The sequence below is a fragment of the Pipra filicauda genome, unplaced genomic scaffold (assembly GCF_003945595.2).
Source record: "Pipra filicauda isolate LSUMZ 115617 unplaced genomic scaffold, ASM394559v2 scaffold732_size125655_pilon, whole genome shotgun sequence".
Lineage (NCBI taxonomy): Eukaryota > Metazoa > Chordata > Aves > Passeriformes > Pipridae > Pipra > Pipra filicauda.
The window spans coordinates 41,746-59,742 of NW_024104901.1; the positions used below are offsets into that span (position 1 = coordinate 41,746).

The 17,997-nt window shown below is 50.8% G+C and overlaps 1 protein-coding gene across 2 annotated transcripts; it reads right to left on the bottom strand.

Moving 5' to 3' along the window:
* Positions 1-1,683: 1,683 nt before the first annotated feature.
* On the bottom strand, positions 1,684-17,551 carry CLDN18 (claudin 18). Of its 2 annotated transcripts, none has more exons than XM_027736463.2 (5): positions 17,332-17,551; positions 5,779-5,943; positions 3,740-3,845; positions 3,312-3,422; positions 1,684-2,480 (listed from the first exon to the last, which is right to left on the bottom strand). In XM_027736463.2, exons 1-5 carry the CDS (start codon positions 17,549-17,551, stop codon positions 2,312-2,314), a joined length of 771 nt encoding a protein of 256 aa, XP_027592264.1. In that variant the 3' UTR covers positions 1,684-2,311. The 2 variants fall into 2 exon arrangements, with proteins under 2 accessions (XP_027592264.1, XP_027592263.1); XM_027736462.2 differs by lacking the exon at positions 17,332-17,551 and adding an exon at positions 9,801-10,020.
* Between the last annotated feature and the right edge of the window lie 446 nt (positions 17,552-17,997).

Here is a 17,997-nt window from a genome sequence, read left to right on the forward strand (position 1 = left end):
AACACAGCCCTCAACCTGCATTTCAGTTTTTCCTGGGGGTTTTCCCTCCGTTTCCATCCCCCTGTGTACCTTCAGCTCGCCACCACTTGTGTGTTTCCTATCTAAATTAAACATTCCCGTGCTTTTCAGCCCCTTTCCAGTGGAGCTGAGAACATACCAGCAATTTTTTTCCCCCTCCTAAGAACAATTAAGTATTTAGAAGTGTTTAATCTCTGCCTTGAAAGTGAGCTCTGCTCCTCAGAGAGCTCCCAGCAAAGGAGCTCTGACTTCAGCACCTCACTGACTTGGGGTCCCCTGATGCTTCTCCACCTGATTTTCTGGGATTTTGGCTCAGTACGTGACTAACAGGAAAACAACACACCCTAATCTTTTATTTTTATCCTCAATTCCCTGTATTTGTCCATCCTCCTCCCAAGAAAGAACCCACAGGACCCAAAGCTGAGGGGAGTTTAGCTGAGCAGGAAGGTTGGAGATGTTGGTCATGACAAGGACAGAACAAATGGAAACAGCTGGAAACAGTGATTTTGGTCTTTAAGATTTTTCTTTTTTAATATTCACGTAAAAAAATGACCAACAAAACAAACAAGCCAAAAAATAAATCCAGCATGCAAAAAATAAAAAAAAAGGCAGAAAAATCTAAGTTTATACTGAGAGTGGAGATAAAACCATGGAAAAGAGTGTCAAGGTTTTTAAGATAGAACAGGATTTACCTCTGCAAAACTGAATTGTTCTCCTTTAAAAACAGATCCTTCAAACAAGCCCATCAGTAGTAGGAAAGGGAGGGTGAGCCCTGACATCCAGCAGGGATTTATCCCAGGTGGCAGGAGGGGCCAATGTCCAGCCTGAGAGGGACCAAGAGCTCTTCATCCAAGAGCTGGATGGAAGCTCTTCCCACCTCTCTCCAGCCATGAGCTCCCAGGTGTTCCCTCCTCCTGCTGACCTTCCCCAGGGGCAGCAGCTTCCCCCCTCCTGGACCTTGCTGGGATTTGCCTCTGGGATGGTGGCTGTGGGGACCTGGGGGTTGGGGACAGGGGATGGTCCTGGAGCAGGGATGGACGTGGAGGTGGTGGACCCAGACTGTGCCCACTGGGAGCACAGCCTGCCCCCTCTATCCCTGCCAGCCACCAGAGGTGCCACCAGCCTGGTGGCAGCTTCACCCACCAAAGGCCCAGCTCTGGAGGGACGTTCAGCTCCATTCTGAACCCTCCAGAACATCAAACCAACACCAGCATTTCACCAAAACCATTGTGCCAGTGGACTCCTGCAGAGAACCAATAACCATGACAAGTGGTGCCAAAACCTCCTGCAGGTGCCCACCAAAGTGGCCACTTGGGAGGGTTTGGAGCCCTTTTTTCTCTCCAACTCATCCCTTTGCTCTGCTCACGGGCACTTGGCAGAGCTTTGTTAGGGTGTGCTCTGGAGCCAGGTGACAGCACAGAGCTCTGCCCTCCCACCTCAGCTCTCACATCCCTTCCTCTGACCCCTTCAAATCAACTCCCTCTCTGATGGCTTGGCTGGAGGAGGCAACATCCCACCAAGGAGTTAATCTTCACATCACTGGGGGAAGAATTAACACAAGCAAGGTCCTGGTGTCGGTGTGGAGTTAAATATCTAATGCTCCCTGGGATTTCTGCTCCAAATGTAACTGTAATTAATTCTAAATGAGAAACTCTCCTGGCCTCATTAAAGATGACATCTGCAGGAACACTGGTCACACACAGAGGTTTGGAGCTGTTACAGCAAAGATCTGTTGTAGGAATAACAATGGATTATTCATATTCCCTGGAGAGATCAGAAGAAATAAATACCCTTTGGTATCACGGGTTACAGCAAACGTCTAAGGAACATAAATCAGATTAAATCTCCCAGCAGATCAGTACAACCAGCAAAGCAAAGGTGTGACTGAGCAGGAACAGTCAGCAGGGAGGAGAATTCCATGACTGTGGGGTCTGTTTGCATTGGGTACATCCAAAGGGACACGGCTGAATTTACTTCAAATACACAGCTATTATTAAAGGGGAATTTTCACTATTGGAATAACTGGGAAAGGGCACAAGGCACCGCTCCTGGATATCAGTTTATACATAAAACAGGAGCAAAATGTTCTACTCTGAGAGCACCAGAAGGCAGTGTTTTGTTACAGACCTCCTCGTGGCAGGCAGTCCAATAAAACTGATGTCCGGGATGCAACCTCAGAGTAGAAAACACGACAGAAAACACAATCCTGTTCACAGACTGCTTTGGTTGCTGCACTTTTTGCTTCTGAAGTTACAAATACACGAGAGAGCACAAGCTGAGCCCAGAAGGTCTGCTAGACATAGTCGTGTTTGGAAGGGTAGGAGCGTCTTCCCTCCTCACTCCGAGGAGCTTCTTCATAGCCTGGGCCCTTCCTGGTCTTTGGGTCGGGCTCATAGCCCTTGTAGGGCCCTGTTCTGTAGGAGATGTTCGGTCCTGACGCGTTGTAGGACACGGCTTTGTACCTGGAAGAGACACAAAAGGTTCCATCAGGCACTGGGGGGTCTGGGACCACCCAACCTGGCACCCTCTGTTCCTGTTTGCTGCTGGATTTTAGGCAACTTCATCATCACTTGGAGACACTCAGTGACCTCAAAACCATCCACTCATGGACAGACTGCAAGCCCCTTTCCTGGTTTTTCATGAACTTATGATTCCCTTCTCATCAGTAATTCCTTGGTTGAGTGAAGACCCACGTACAAGAACCAGCTGTGTAGGCGTACAAAGTTCTCCCTGATGTGGCTGCCCCATCCCTGGAAGTGTTCCAGGCTGGGTTGGATGGGGTTTGGAGCAACCTGGTCTGGTGGGAGGTGTCCCACATGGCAGGGGGTTGGAATTAGATGGTCTTTAAGGTTCCTTTCGACCCAAACCACTCTATGATTCTGCATAAATCACAGGGGTCACCTGATGCAATCCCCACCTTCTAATGATCTGCTGTGCACCTTGCAAATGAAGCTGCAATTAATGGGCCTGACTTCACCAGCACATTGCAAAGTTTAGATTTTAAGGTCTCTCTCCTGCTCTATTTGTTTGCAAGTCACACAGTCAGGGAAGGCAAATGGTCCCTTTTGACCCAAAAACGGCAAATAAATAAACATGTATTGGTGGAGTTGATGTAGTGCTGGGTTAATGGTGGGACCGGATGGTCTTTTCCAACCTAAATGATTCTGTGATTCCACCATCACAGTAACTGTTGTGATGGGGATCTCACAGACACGTCCTGGGCTGGTTGGGTGCTACCCCAACAGCCAAGGTTTCAGGCAGCACCTTCCCACGTGTCCCACAGCTCAGCTTACCGGGATTCCTCTGGAATGAGCCCTCTGCAAGCCAGGCACATCATGATGCCCCCCACGAGGGCCAGGCCGCCGGCCACCCACCCCACGAAGAGGGCTGAGCCAAAGGTGTACCTGTGGGACAGAGACTGCTCAGGGCTGGGCAGGGGCCAGGCTGCTCCCCCAGAACACACCGAGCCTTGTCATCCTCCCCCAGCCCCGCAGGAGTGCCCAGAAGTCCCTCAATGGGCTCCCCACCTCCTCCTTGAGCTGCAGGAGCAGAGACATCCCAGCCAACGTCTCCAGAGCAGGTAAGAGACTTTATCTCCCAAGGGACTGAATCTTCCCAGTCCTGTGACCATCCCAACGTCCTCCCAGATGGACCTTTCCTCTGGCTGCAGCCCTGAGGGAGATCCTCACCATGGAGCCCCCTGAGCCAGCTGCCCACCCACCTGTTCTGGACGTTCTGCATCCCCTGGAACATGTTGGTGGTGGACATCCAGAAGTTTGTGACCAGCATGTTGGCAAACACGGACACGCCGGTGATGGCACACAGGCCTGGACAGGAGAGAGGGACACACTGAGACCCACACGGTTCAAAAGTCACCTGTGGCCTTGGGGAAGCACCTTCCAGCTCTGGAAAGCTGGGTGAGACACTGCTCTATGTCCTTCAGCAGCACAACACGTTACACTTTTCTGCCAGGATTTCCTTGCATTTACAATTCCGACAGCAGGAATGCAATGTCGCCCCCCACAATCCCAAATCATCCCAGCAGGAATCTTCCTCCTGATGTGTTTTCTCACAGAAAATGAGTTTAACAAACAGATCATTTCAGCAGCTGAAAATATCCAATGTTAAAGGTTTGTTTTACAGTGACAAATGTGGACAAAAGGTTCCCTGCCAGAAATAATTTTTTTTGAGTGGAAAACAGGTTCTCTGCCCTGTGGAAGAGGAGATACATTGATTCACAACCTGCTCATTGCCAGGTCTGGAAGCCCAGCCTCAAGAGGTGGGACCTTCTTCCATCCATGTGCACAAGGGCTCAGGGTGATGCCCAGCCTTGAGGAGCCTGGCAGGGATGCCAATCCCCTGTTTTCCTTAGCAGAGGGATTCACAGGACACTTGAACATGGAATCCCTGGATGGTTTAGATTGGAAGGGACCTTAAAGCTCCTCTCATTCCACCCCCTGCCATGGGCAGGGACACCTTTCACTGGACCAGGTTGTTCCAAGCCCCGTCCAACCTGTCCTGGGACACTGTGGAAGGAGGAACAAAACAAAACTAAGTGTCATGTGAGGATTTTTGGCCCAGATATGTGGACTCCAGATCTCCTGGGCATCCAAAGTCCTATTTATCATTCCTACACCCACCAAGACCTCTGGGTCTTTCCCAAAACAATTCCTCACAGCACTGGGGAGGTCTGAGCAAACCTTTAACACTTCTCCCCCTTGTTTGGGGAAGAAACAACCTCCAGCTGGCAGAGGTGTGACCAAGGGCCAGCTCCACCAGGCACGTGGGGGCCCAGCTCCTCACCAGCTGAGCCTGGGGACCTTGTTTGGAAATGGGTGAAGGCAACCAAGGGATGTCCCATCCCAGGAGCCGGTCACATCTTCAGGAACACGAGTGGGATTTTCTAATTGCCCAAATTCTCAACCCACTGACTCAAAGGAGTAAAACCAACCAGCCTGGTCCACTGGAAGGTGTCCCTGCCCATGGCAAGGGTTTGGAATGAGATGGTCTTTAAGGTCCCTTCTGATCCAAACCATTCTGTGATTCCGTGATTCTGAAGTGACAGTTTTAACGTGCAAAATTAAAGCTGTTTTGCACAATGTTGTTCCTCTTTCCAACTTGCAATTGTGAAATACCTTTAACTTGTGTTGTATGTCTCATGTCCCAGCAAAAGTTAAGTGTTGGGATTTTAAGGATTTTAGATAGGGGCATTCTCCTTCCATTCATTAGGATATGGATTTGATTTGATTACTATCTCAGAAAAAAAGAAAGTAGGAAAACATGTAAGAGATGTGTTAAACATTTAAAATGAGGTAGTTGGGCAACACTGGGCATTCCTGCAGCCCTCCTGATAACCCAAGGTATTTAAAATTACAAGCTGAGCTATGAAACCCCTAAAATTATTCCTAAAATTATTATGTATAAAGCCTGAAACTCATTAAAAATATGATACATAAATAAAGGATAAAGTAGTACATGAAAACAACATACATATAACAAATTAAGAGAGATGTTTTCCTTTCTATCTGTGGGCTTTTTTGCCAAGTCTTCCTTGTTCTGTCCATACAAATTTCTGGTTTCTGGCGTGTTTTTTTTACTAAGCAGAGGTAGAAACCACTTGACCCCAGGAGGCCGAGCTGGAGGACAGATGCCAAGAACTCCGTGAGAGCACCAACGCTTTGGGTGGCTCCAGAGCAGCTGTGTGGAGACCTGGCCACCCTCAATTCCAGGCACAGGGAAAACGGGACACCACCCACTTACCAGCAACAATGAACATGATGCCAGAGGTCAGAGTCATGTTGGCTTTTGCAGAGTCCTCCATGGTCCCGATGCGGATGCACTTGAGGGCAAAGATGCAGACGAGGAGGCCGAGGATGCCCAGGACGATGCCCACGATCATGAGTGCCCTCACAGCCTGGAACATGGCTATGGGACAGAGGGAGACACAAGCAGTGACTGACAAGAGACTTGCCAGAGCCTGGGAGCATTTTAAAGGCTGGTTCTGTCTGAAAAGATAAGTTCTAAGGAAGAAAACACTCCAGTGTAAACCCAGCGCCCGTTTGCCGAGGTTATCTCTGGAACAGGCTCTCTGCCCCAGCTTCCCAAGGAGTTTGATGGCTTAGACAGGATTTTTTATGACTGTTCATCAGTCATGGTTCATTCAGCTGAAATTCATGGAGAAGAGTTAGTGGGGAGCTGGGAGAAGCACGAATTGTTTCATTACTAAATTGACTAAGAAAACACTCTTATTTTTAATCCCTGAGCAGCAACGAAAGCAGACAGCTCCACCCAGCTCTCCCTGATACTTCCAGCTACTGCATGGCTCCAAATGCAGTTCTGGATGTTCCTGATCCACAGGAAAGCACATGGCACAGGAGAAGAGGAAAATCATCTTGACAAACGTTACACACCAACAAAACTTTGGCCACGACCTCCCTCCCCATATCCCTTCCACAGTGATTTGTAACAGTCCTGTATAAAACTGTCCATGTTCATTAATGCAGCACACAAATGCCCCCAGCCTGAGTTTGTCCAGCAGCCTGCCATGAGGTGGGAATGCTTGTTTGGAGGCAGGCTGGGATGCTGGTGGGTCATTCCTGAGGGAGCAGAGGGCTGAAGGCAACAAAACCCCTCAAGACTCCCTAGAAAAATAAAGGGGAGATCAAAGAGAAACTTGCACCTTTAAAAACAGAGAAGTGGAGGGGGAAAGGGGATGTGAATACCAAGGTGATTCTCTAATAAGGTGGCACATATCCCATCTTTCCTGCAATCCAGAGCTGGCCCCAGACACTTCTCCCCCTGCTCTCCTGGGCACAGACAGGGAGGCGGCAGCACTGGGAGGGGGGGCCGAAAGCATTTCAAGGGCTGTTGGGGTTTGGCCGGGACACTTTGCAGCCTCCTCTTGCCCTCCCACGAGCTCTCCCAGCCCTGGGCTTGGCTCTGATGCTCCCCAGGCATGGTGACTGTCCCTCTCCAGGGGAGGTGACTGGGCTCGTGGTGGGGTGAGAAGGGCAAGGTGCCCAGAGCAGACTCTGCTGGCTTTGCACAGGGTGGGCAGGAGTGCAAGGCTGGGTGCTGGCGTGCTGTGAGGCACCAGCACCCCGAGCAGCAGCGCTGGCACCACGAGCTCACAGAAACAGGCACCCTGCCACCCACAGGCTAGGAACACACCACCCTCTCCCACCGGCAGTCCCACCGGGGCTGCCTCTTATGACTCAATTTGCCCTTATCAGCCGATAACAAGTGCTAACGAGCCGGGGATTTTCAATCTGCCATTCATCAGCCCCCAGGTGCGAGCTCATTAGCTGTTCTCCAGCGGAGAACAAGGAGCTGCGGATACGCCTTATCAGCCCTCAAAGGTTGTTCCGCAGCACCTGATGGGAAGCACAAAGCTGCAAAGAGAAGAAAAGCTCCATCTCATTTGTCTTTACAACCACCGAAGTTCCTTTGCAAGTGCCTTTGTTTCAGGGTAGGCAGGAGAGGCTGATAATCCAGCAGCAGACACCGGGGATCCTGAAGGAGCTCCTCGTCCCTAACACCGTCCTTCATTCCTGGGTGTTTCCTACAGACCTTGTGGTTCCTTGGTGTTATCATGAGGTGTTTGCAACCCATCAAGAAGGGACCCTAAGCCAAGATCTGACAGAGAGCTTGTTGGTCCCCAGGAGATGTGTTCCTGGTGTGTCCATGGAATGACACAAGAGGCCAAGCCAGGCAGCCCAGGATGTTGCACTTTTGCTGGAGCACCAAAGTCCAAGTTGGTGAATCTCCATAGAAAAGGAGCTGTTGGGAAGGGGAGGGAGTGGAACACAGCAGGACACAAGAGGAAAAAATGCCAAATAGCCATTCCTGTCTCCATGAGAGTGACTTAGGCACCATCTCCACAAAGGGATGGGAAGGAGAAGAAAGTTCTCCCATGCCATGAAGGCCTCTTCACTTGGCTCCTGGGACTGGAAGCCCTTTGGAAAATGAGCACTGAGGCTTCAAGTGCATTTCTACCAAAAGTCCTCTGAACAGAGGTGAATGACCTCCCACAGAAGGGAGTGGAAGGGTTTAGACAAACAAAATAGGAGAATAAGGAAAAAAAATGGCCTGAGGAGCAAAGAGCCCGGGAGTTTAGGGCAAGCACAGAAACCACCGGGGTTTGGGATAAACCTTTTGCATGAGGGGGGAGAACTTGGCTCCATATCTGCACACCTGATTTCTGTACAAAGGGGTGGTGTCCCACAACCAGGGAATAGCAAAAATTCAAGTTTCTGCACCAAAATAAATGCCAGTGATCTGAAAGCACAGTTTGCATCCCCGTGTTTTCCAGATATAAGGGAAACCAGAGAGTCCTCTTTCTCCCCAGAGTAGTGAGAGGTGAGGAGGCAAAACAACTTTAAGTCATTTAAGGTAAAAATCACCTGCATTTCTGTTGCTGATACAAAATTTGGGGAAAAAAAATGGAAATCTGACTTTATGACAAATGATTGATGGGATATAGAAAGTGTAGGGAAAAAAAATGCAGTCTTTAAGTTAACCCAATTCAAACAGGGGCATTCTTTGCTTATGTTTTAAGGTATTCATCAATTAAATGGACACATAAAGATCCAAACTGACAGAATATCTCTAAGACACAACAGATATTGCCTGTGATAGTGCTTTGCATATTTGCCATATTACCTAAAAACAACTTAAAATGTAAAATCCGGATTAAGATAAATTGACACCAAAAGAATGGTTGCCATTGTCTCACTGCTCTTTGAAAACCAATCACCTCCACACAGCATTCTAAATATATATACAGTGACAACATTTATATATATATAATTTGAATATTTGTTATTCCTTAAAACAAATGGTGCCATAGGAAAAGGGACTCTAAATATCAGGGTTCCTCCTCTAAATAGAAGAGAAGTGGCCTGAGCAATCCTGAAGAAAACCAGAGACACATTTACCCCTTCTCAGCCCTCGGGCTTTCCTCAGAAAGCAAACCCTGGTCCTCGGCAAAGCTTCCCAGAGGGAAGCCAGGTTGGCATCCCCGAGGATACAGGGCTGGAGCCCACATCCACTCAGAAGGCCTGTGGGCAGCAGTCATTGCTGGGACCTGTTTGCAGTTGGGCACCACAGACACTCCCAGGGCACGTTTCCTGCTGGCTGGCACCAGAGCTCCCAGGCTGGCTGCCTCTCTCCCATGGGCCAGGAGCACTGGAATACCCTCCCGTGCAGTGGGAGGGCAAAACCAGCTCTTTTGGTAAAATTGGCAAGCAAACAGGAAAATAACATCCCCCCTGCAATCGATTCTGCAGCACCAACCCTGCCCAGGTAATGTGGAGTGACCCAACACGCCTTCCCCCGCTCCTCACCCTGCTTGCAGGTGGATTTCTCCAATTCCAGTTTTCCCTTTGGAAAAACCAATCCTTTTCATTATTCTCTGCCGACACACAGTTCCACGCAGCTGTTTGCCTGGAGTTCCCATGCAAAGGGACAATTCCTGGGGGTTTTAACACCCTCTCTTCCCTCACATCACCAGAGCTGGGCTGATTTATGCCTGTACCTCTGATGCTCAGCCAGAAATCACCCCCGGGTTGCTCCCAGTTTCTCCAAGGTGTAACTTCCACTGAGTAAAAGTATCATTTTGACAATAAATAAACACGCATTTTTACGCTGAGTGGCCTGGAAACGTTATTCCTCCCAAAGGAATAACTCCTTCGAGAAGCTCCTACTGCTTCATTTTTGGATGAGAACGGCTCAGAGCTACAGGAAGAGCTCCCGGGTCAAACCTGGAGCATGTTCAGCCCTACCTGGCAGGCCGAGGATGGTGAAGTAGGGCCGGCACTCGGTGAAGCCGGAGCTCTGCCTCACGCAGCTCCTCCACAGCCCCTGGTACTGGAAGACGGCGGTGACGGGGTTGTCGTACAGGTCCTGGGTGCTCCACGTGTCCGTGGCCGTGGCCACGATGGTCCCCGCGACGCCCAGCGAGGCCACCAGGAAGCCCATGACCTGGCACAGGGTGGTGGACATGGTGTGTCCCCGGGAGAGCAGCGAGATGCCCGGGGGAGCAGCAGCACTAATGGGAGCAGCCGGGTCCTCTCCCCGAGCCACGGGAACGCGGCCGCTCTTATCAGATGCTTTCCGTGGAGCGCTGTTTGCTCAAAGTGTTTTTGCAAGATAGTCCAGTTTCACTCTGGCTGGGGAGGTTTGTGCTGGCAGGGCTGCAGATATGAGCTTTTGTCCTTCAGAGTGCTTGTCCTTCCCCCTTGGAGCAGCCACGCTCTGCTGAGCATTGACTAACCCACTTGGGGCCTGTGCCGGCCCCAAACCGAAACCCTGCGCTGCCCCTCGGGCTCCTCCTGCTTTCCTGGCACAGGGAAGGACCCTGTGTTCCCAGGGGAATTCAGCCCAGGCCACCCTCTGCTTATGCCACCAGCCCAATACGGGGGATCTCGATACCCCAGCACCCACGGAGGTGTCCCCACAAGAGGCACGATGACAACCGGAGACACCAACGACGACAACCAGGGACACCAGTGGTGGCTCTGGGAGAGGGTGTGGGGCCACCAGCCCAGCCCAAGGACGTGGCTGCTCCCTGCTGGCCCCTGGAGCATCACTGAGGTTGTGTGGGATGCTGATCATGGCACAACCCAAGGCACCAAGAGGCCAGCAAAGCTCCTCCAGCCCAGCTCTCCACCCGCCCACATCCCAGCAGCCAACACGTGGCCCCACTGAAACCCTCGGGGGAGGAAGGAGAGCACAGGGACCATTGGGAAATGGCCTTTTTGGGGTGCTTGTCTATACTGACTGGAAGGATGGTCCTGGAAAAGGGGTGGGGATATAAAAACCAGGAAATTCATTTCCTCTGCACAGGGGAGAAGTGCTGGGTTTAGAGGAGCCATATAAACCCACTGTGCCACTGCCAGCAGAGCACAGTGAGCTACAAGGACCTTCCAGACTTCACACTCATCCCTCCCCATCTCATACTCCTCTCCACTGATTGCCTTCAGCCCTGACCTAGAAACAAATTCCCACTTTAAGCAGTCCTGGTGCCCCTCCCTGCCACAGGCACCATCAGCACGTGTGGGAGCCACGAGGAAGAGAGGAGAGGCTGTTTCTGTGCATGGAGGAGTTACCACAGGGTTACTACCCCTTGGATTTTGCTTCTGCCTCCTGGAGAACTCCCTCCCAGGACCCCTCTTTGGCTCGTGGGGCTGTGGAAGCTGGTGGGCAGCACACAGAGATGTGCTGGGCTCTGCTGGGGCAGCCAGAGCACCATTCCATGGCTGGTGGCCACAAGTCACGGCCACCACCAGCCCAGGCACGAGATGTCTTTGCTTCCAGCAGTTTTATTCAAATTTCCTAATTTTCACTGACTTTGGCAAGTTTATGTCAGAGCAAGGGCTGGCTCTGCCATGTGCCAAGTTGCCAGCAAAACTAATAAGGTGAACAAAGCTCACAGCAGGGAGCCCTTGAGAACCAGAGGGGGCAGGAGCTGCTTATCCTCTGTGAGGGAGAGGGCATGGGCTAATATTGCTCACCTTGGATGAAAACATTGCTCATCTTTGTGATAAACCAAGGCTGGGGAGGACCTAGAAGCTGGGGGGACAACTAGGGATGGGGAGGACCTGGAAGCCAGGAAAACAAGAAGGGATGCATCCTGAGTGTGCAACATTGCCCAGAGAAATGAACCCAGGGACTGGTGACAGCTCAAAATAACCCCAGGGGAGAAAAAAGCAAAGGAGAGGGGGAGAATTAAAATTTTTTTCAGAGCCACCAGTCCTTCCTCAAACCCTTCCTGCTGGTTTCAGCTGGAAGCAGCTGGAGCAGCTCTTCAAGCCCACCTTTTCTTCTCCTCCTCCACCATTTCTCATCCCAAGCTCCGTCGCTCCCCCAAGACACCTCTTGGAAAGAGGGACATCCCCTGGATGTGCCCTGAGCCAGGGTCTGCCACCCAATCTGTCACTTCACACACCTTTCCTTGGGGACAGAATCTCCTCCTGTTGATGTAAGATGCTGCTTCTCCTCCACACTCTTACTCAGGGGCACCTAAACCCCAGAGCAACCCAAAAATATCACCAACAGTCTCCAGGAAAGCCCAGGTGGATAAGCCTGGCTTGGATTTTGAGGGCCAGATTGAATCATGTCTCCAAAGAAGATAAACCAGCTCAGGGTTGTGAATCCCTCACTGAAGCCTCATGTTTGCTCCCCCAAAAATGGAGCTAAAGAAGCAATTTTGGTGATGATCCTCGTGCTGCAGCCCTGAGCTAAGAGCCAGACAAACACCCAGCCACGCCCAGCTCTCCACGTGGTGTCATCTTGGAAGAGTTATTGTGGTTGGAGGGGTTCTGTTTGCTCATCCCTAAAAATATTGGCTAAGGTGTTATCCAGCCATCCCAGCATTTGCTCTTTCTTACTCTCTAATCAGCATCGCACTTGGAAACAGTGGGAAGTCAAAGCTCCCACAAACACCTTCCTCAGTGGTTGGTTGAAGCAAAGTTCTGGAGAAAAAACCTAAACTTGTTTCCATCCCACCCCTCCCCCAGCACATTTCCTCTGCCCCTCTCAGATAATTCTGATTTTAAGCTTATTTTTAAAAGTTGTTTCTGAACCACTCAGGGAAAAATATGTTTCCCTTTGCAAAAACTCATCATCCCATTTCCCCAGATAACAGAAGGTCACCTGGGAATTTTACCTGTTGGCTCAGAGCACACCCCAAGAGGTGGTTGGGTGATAGGAAAGCTGTAGGACAAGTCTGAGCATCTTTAGCACCACCTGGGGGAGATGTCCACAACCAGGAGTGGCTGAAGGATGGATTGCTCTCCAGCTTGCTGGTTGAAAGCTTGGGCCAGAGGGTTTCCCATGTCCCGTGGAAACGCTGGGAAGAGGCTCGGTGAGGACACAGCTCTTGCCAAGGCCAAGCTCCCTCTCCAAGGAGCAGAGAACGGGGCTCCCGTGACTATTGGGACATCTCCAGTGGTTTACCCAAACCAGGGGAAGGAAGGGGGCTTTGTGCCCACTCCCCTCTGCCCCTTTCTCTCAGCTCACCCTTGTTTTATCTGCCCAGGCGTCGGCTCTCCGTTATCTCCGACCGTTCCGGGCCCATGGCAACCCCGCAATGTTATCGCTGCCTCTCCCACAAAAACCACCTACAGCTCATGTTTGCTTTCAAATTTGCAAATAGAACTCACACCCTGCAAGTTGTTCACACCGTTCCAGCTTGTCCAGACCCAGCCAAGGCAAACCCACCCTTCTCCCCCTGCCCTCCACAGCGGGCTCCAGGAGCGTGTGCTCCACCAGGAGAAGGGCTGAACGGCCCTTCTGGAGCTCAGTGGGGAAAGGGGGTCGTGGAAGGACCCCATCCCAGCTCAGATCCACCCCACTGGTGTTCAGATGGTCCAGAGGGTCCTTTGAGGTGGCCCATGAAGCTGCACTGTGCCCCAGATGCCTACGAGCTGTATCCCAGCCCCACATCTCCACAGCCCCTTGGATTTCCCTTGCCTTGCTCCTCTTCCAGCCCTTATCCCAGATCCTTTAGAACACTTTTAACCTGTCTCTCACCTTGGCATGGTGTGAAGGCACAAGACAGTAAGAATGTGACACAAGCACCCAGCTCACTGCCACCTCTTCCCACCCCACGTGTCACTGGGGGTTGGGGTGCCCCAGACCCCTCCAAGGGTCCCCCATTGGCTCTTCCCCCATCCCTGCACCTCCTTCAGCTCCTGCTGGGAGTACAACCCCCCCCATAGCCCCACGGGTGCCCTTGGTGGGTTTATGGCAAGTCTCCAGCCCACCTGGGCCACCTAAATCCTTCTGTGCACAAAACTGGGTCTCCCAAGGCTTCAAGAAGGTTACAGGAGTTACCTGCAGATATTTCGAAATTCGACTGGGTTAAGGGATTTTAAGCAGCAAAAAGAACGTGGAAGAGACTTTCCCATGGCCACCACCAGTGGAGGTTTATGACAGGTCATCAACAGCCCCCATCCTCACAAACTTTGGGCATGAAGGAGTTCCAGGGAGAAGAGATGCTGTTCCTTGGCTGGTGGGATGCCCTGTCTCCAAAAACAAGGGTTTTGCCACAAAATGTGTGTTGGTTGTAGGAACTCAAAGAGAACCTTGTCAGAACATGGATACAGAAGGAAGGAAATGCAGAGAAGCCAATGTTAATACCTCCTAAACATGAATTCTCTTAAGGAAGATCTGTGCACCTCTGCCACCCTCTCTCACCAGCCAGCTGAGAGCAGCTGTGTCACAGAGAAGTCATGCTTATATTCCCAGGGATTGGTTTCACTCTGACCCCTCTAACATGGACATTTTTACTGGTTGGAGAAGTTTAACAGGCTGCTCTCGGGCTTTCAAAGCTTGCTGTTGGAAAAGCAAAAATATTCCTCTGTTTCAAGCCCCCAGAGCTTTGTTGCCTCAGCCCTTCTGGAAGGGTCGAAAGGGAATAAATTGTCTCCTCAGAAATGGCTGAAGCAGGTTCACTGAGCTGGGAGAAGGACACCAAGAACAAACAGGAAAATCACTGCCCTTGTTCCTGCAGTTTAGCAAACTTGGAAGCAACTGGAAAAATGCTCCTTTTAGCAGAAGGTGCCTCTTGATTTCCTCATGAGGTAAAGTTCCCAGCCTTGCCTGAGCTCAGCTATTGCTATTTGTGCCTTTTTTGTGTGTTCTAATTCCCTCTGTGTCCTCCAGACCCTCCCACGCCAAACCAGCAGCAAAAAACAACACGAGAAAGCCAAATCAGAGCAAGCAAGTTCAGTTCTCAAGTGACATATTCCACCAGAGACTGACTGTTTATAGCTGAGCAGCAAAGAACCCGGGTTATTTCTCATTTTCATTATTATCTTGATTTTTCCTCCATCTATTTGAAATTAAAATTCCCAACCAAATTGAAGATAGATGATGGGCAAGACAGGTTTAATCTTTGCTAGGGGAGCGAGGGATTGAGGCAAAAAAACCCTTGGAAAGCAAAACTTCCTCGATGTGCTCAGGTCACCTCGCTGCTTGTGAGAGTCCTATTATTTTTATTCACTCTGGCACTATTGTTCCCAATATAAATTGCCATTGTCAGAATAATAAATAGGGGTTTATAATGGAAATGCTGACAAACCATTAACCACGGGGTGGGTAGAGAGGGGGGTTTAATGGCGAGGGAGGTGAAAATAAACATGGGGAGGATGCTCTTAAATAATATCTTAAATTAATAATTTGATTTTTTAGCCTCATTTCCCCCCCACTCTGGTTGGGATAAAGTTGCCCTTTGCTGGTGCTGGGTGGGAAGAAATGCCTTTAGGAGCAGATGGATCTGGGAGATGGAGCCAATCCATAAAACACAGCAATGGGGAGAGTGGGATTGTGGCTCCTCCAGAGACTGGGAAGTGTCAGCCAATCTATAACAGGAGGGGGAAACGGGAGCAGGGAGGGGGGGACTTCTGAAGAATTCATTAAAAAGAAAGGAAAAAATTCCACCTCATTTTGTAGGGCAGAGCTGATAACACCGGTCACAAAAAGCACATAAATATTCATATTCCCACAACTCCCCCACAGCCCTGAGGGTGGAGATGGCAAATTTGGGGGGTTCAGGCACCCACCTACCTTTATATTCAGATTTAATTTAAATTTCTTTCTTGGGGTCTTTCACATTTCTTTTTTGGGGTCTTTTAAATTTCTTTCTTGGGGTCTTTTAAACCCCTTTTTCATGGGTGGCAGCAGAAACCCGGCAAACCCAGCTGGGAATTCCACCGGAAGGTGATGGTTTCCCTGGAAATCCTGATATTTAGGATAGGATGCTCATTTCTGTCATGGCTGAGAGGGATCCACGGAGCTTGTGGGATGGAGGTGAGGAATCCCAGACTCACGGAATCACAGATTCATGGAATCACAGGTTGGAAAGGACCTCAAAGACCATCTAATTCCAGCCCCTTGCCACGGGCAGGGACACGGGCAGACTGAACTCCCACAGCCTGTCTCAAAGCAGGAAAATCCTGCTCCTGCAGGAAATCCACCCCCCCAACATTTCCATTTTAGAAAACTAACACCCACCCTACAGACACCGGTCTGCAGGTTTGGGAATTGCCAAAAAAATCCCTTTTTTTTCTTTTTGCTGTAACGCTGAGCTTAGCAACAAAGATATTTGGAAAGAACAAAACCCCCCAAATCTCAACTAGTCTGGTTTCTTCAAAGATTAAAGCAGTTCCCAGAGCTGAACACTTGAAAAGTTTAATTGCTTCTTCCTTGGAGTCACATTTTTTTGTCATTTTAAGCTTTTAGAGCAGCAGAATTGAGGCAGTTCTGCGGCGTGTTGTGGGTGTATCTGTGTGTGGGGAGGATTTGGGTTTTTACACTTCAATTTATTCTTCATGTGGCAACTTTAATCTCTTTATAGAACCATAAAGGTTGGAAAAGTCCTCTAAGACCATCGAGTCCAACCATTAAAGCAGTAATTAGTTGCTGGAGTCAAGTTTTACCGACCTGTCCTGCCCTTTGCTCTGTGAGTTTTCCCTCGGGGAAGCTGCTCAGCTTTGCTGACTGTGATGGAACACAAGCCCTGCACAAACACCCTTCTTTGGATGTCCAGGCAGGATCAGGCTCGTTTCCTTCCAGGAAAACACATCCCTGGCACCTGCTCTGGGATGTTGCAGCACCTCCAACACCAGACAGCAGCTCTTCCCTCCATCCTCGCTGTGTCAAAGCAGAGAGGCCAGATGGGTGTAACAGCCTAAGTGCCTTTTTTCTCACTGTATTAAGGCAAGAAAAAACCCCAGATAATCCTGTTGTAACCTAATTGTTTGCACCCCGAGATACTCCGGGCACAACCAGCCCGGGAATGATTCCCGTGGAAGAAGAAAACTGGAACCAAAGGAGAATTAGGGGGAAATCCAGCCTGGTGGTGTTAGCCCGTCCCGAAATACTGTGAGCCAAACTGTGACATATCCTCTTAGGAAAGGATCTGCTCCAATGACAAGAATATTAGTGGCTTCTGGTGGGAAGCCACACAGCTGGAATTCTACAGGAGGAATCGACCCCACGGCGCAGGGGACGAGTTGCCCCACGGAGCAGCTCTGGACAAACCTCGGGAACACAATCCAGAATCAGCTGGGGTGAGTTTTGCTGATCCTCCCCACTCTGGTTAGGACAGAGTTGCTTGGCCACGGGAGGGGGCTTGGGTGGAGGTCTCTCCAAGGGACCTGTTAACCCAAACCGGGGGAGCACCCGAGATCCTTTCTGGCTGGAATTCGGGGTTCCCGCTCTGCACTGAAAACCACCCATCACAGCCACTCCCACGGAGCTGCTGGCAGGTGCCCCCCACCCCGTGCCCTCTGAGCCAGCGAGCCCTACCTGGCAGCCCCAGGATGGTGAAGTACCCTCGGCATTCCGTGAATCCGGAGCTCTCCCGCACGCACGTGCGCCACAGGCCCTGGTAGTTGAACACGGCGGTCACCGGGTTGTTGTACAGGTCCTGGGTGCTCCACTGGTCCATGCAGGTGGATGCGATGATGCCCCCGATGCCCAGGGCAGACACCACGAAGCCCATGGACTGGCAGATGGTGACGGACATGGTGCCAGGCGAGCAGGAGCCTCCCCGAGCCGGGTGTGGGGCAGGCAGCCAGGCCACGGGGCACTTTTAGCTGGAGGCAGCGCCTACGTCATGGATGGAGTCAGGAGAGGCCTGGTTGGCACCACACGAACCTCCCCTTCCCTTTATCTGTTTTTGGTGAGATAATTTTCCCTCGCCCGGTACCGAGAGCCGTTTGTTCCGTGAACGCCTCGCTCTCTGTTTACCTTCTCCCTCCAGGCAGAGGTGCAGCCAGCACAGGTCCCACGGGGACCAGCAGATCCCTCTGGAACAGCCAGCGGAGAGATCCCACAGGAGCGACTCTGAGCTCCGGGAGAACAAGCACAGAGGTGCCTAAAATGGATGAAACAGATAAAAATTATGGAGACCCTAATCCTTCCCTGGCAAGGATGATGCTTTTGAGCCAAGGGGAGAGGTTTAGGGTGGAT

Excerpts from the sequence above, each read along its gene's own strand:
- CLDN18 (XM_027736463.2), bottom strand. The coding sequence starts at position 17,551 with ATGTCCGTCACCATCTGCCAGTCCATGGGCTTCGTGGTGTCTGCCCTG. Across the intron at positions 5,944-17,331 it reads CACCATCCTGGGGCTGCCAG|CCATGTTCCAGGCTGTGAGG; the intron begins GTAGGGCTCGCT and ends TCTGTCCCATAG. Across the intron at positions 3,846-5,778 it reads CATCATGTTCATTGTTGCTG|GCCTGTGTGCCATCACCGGC; the intron begins GTAAGTGGGTGG and ends TCTCCTGTCCAG.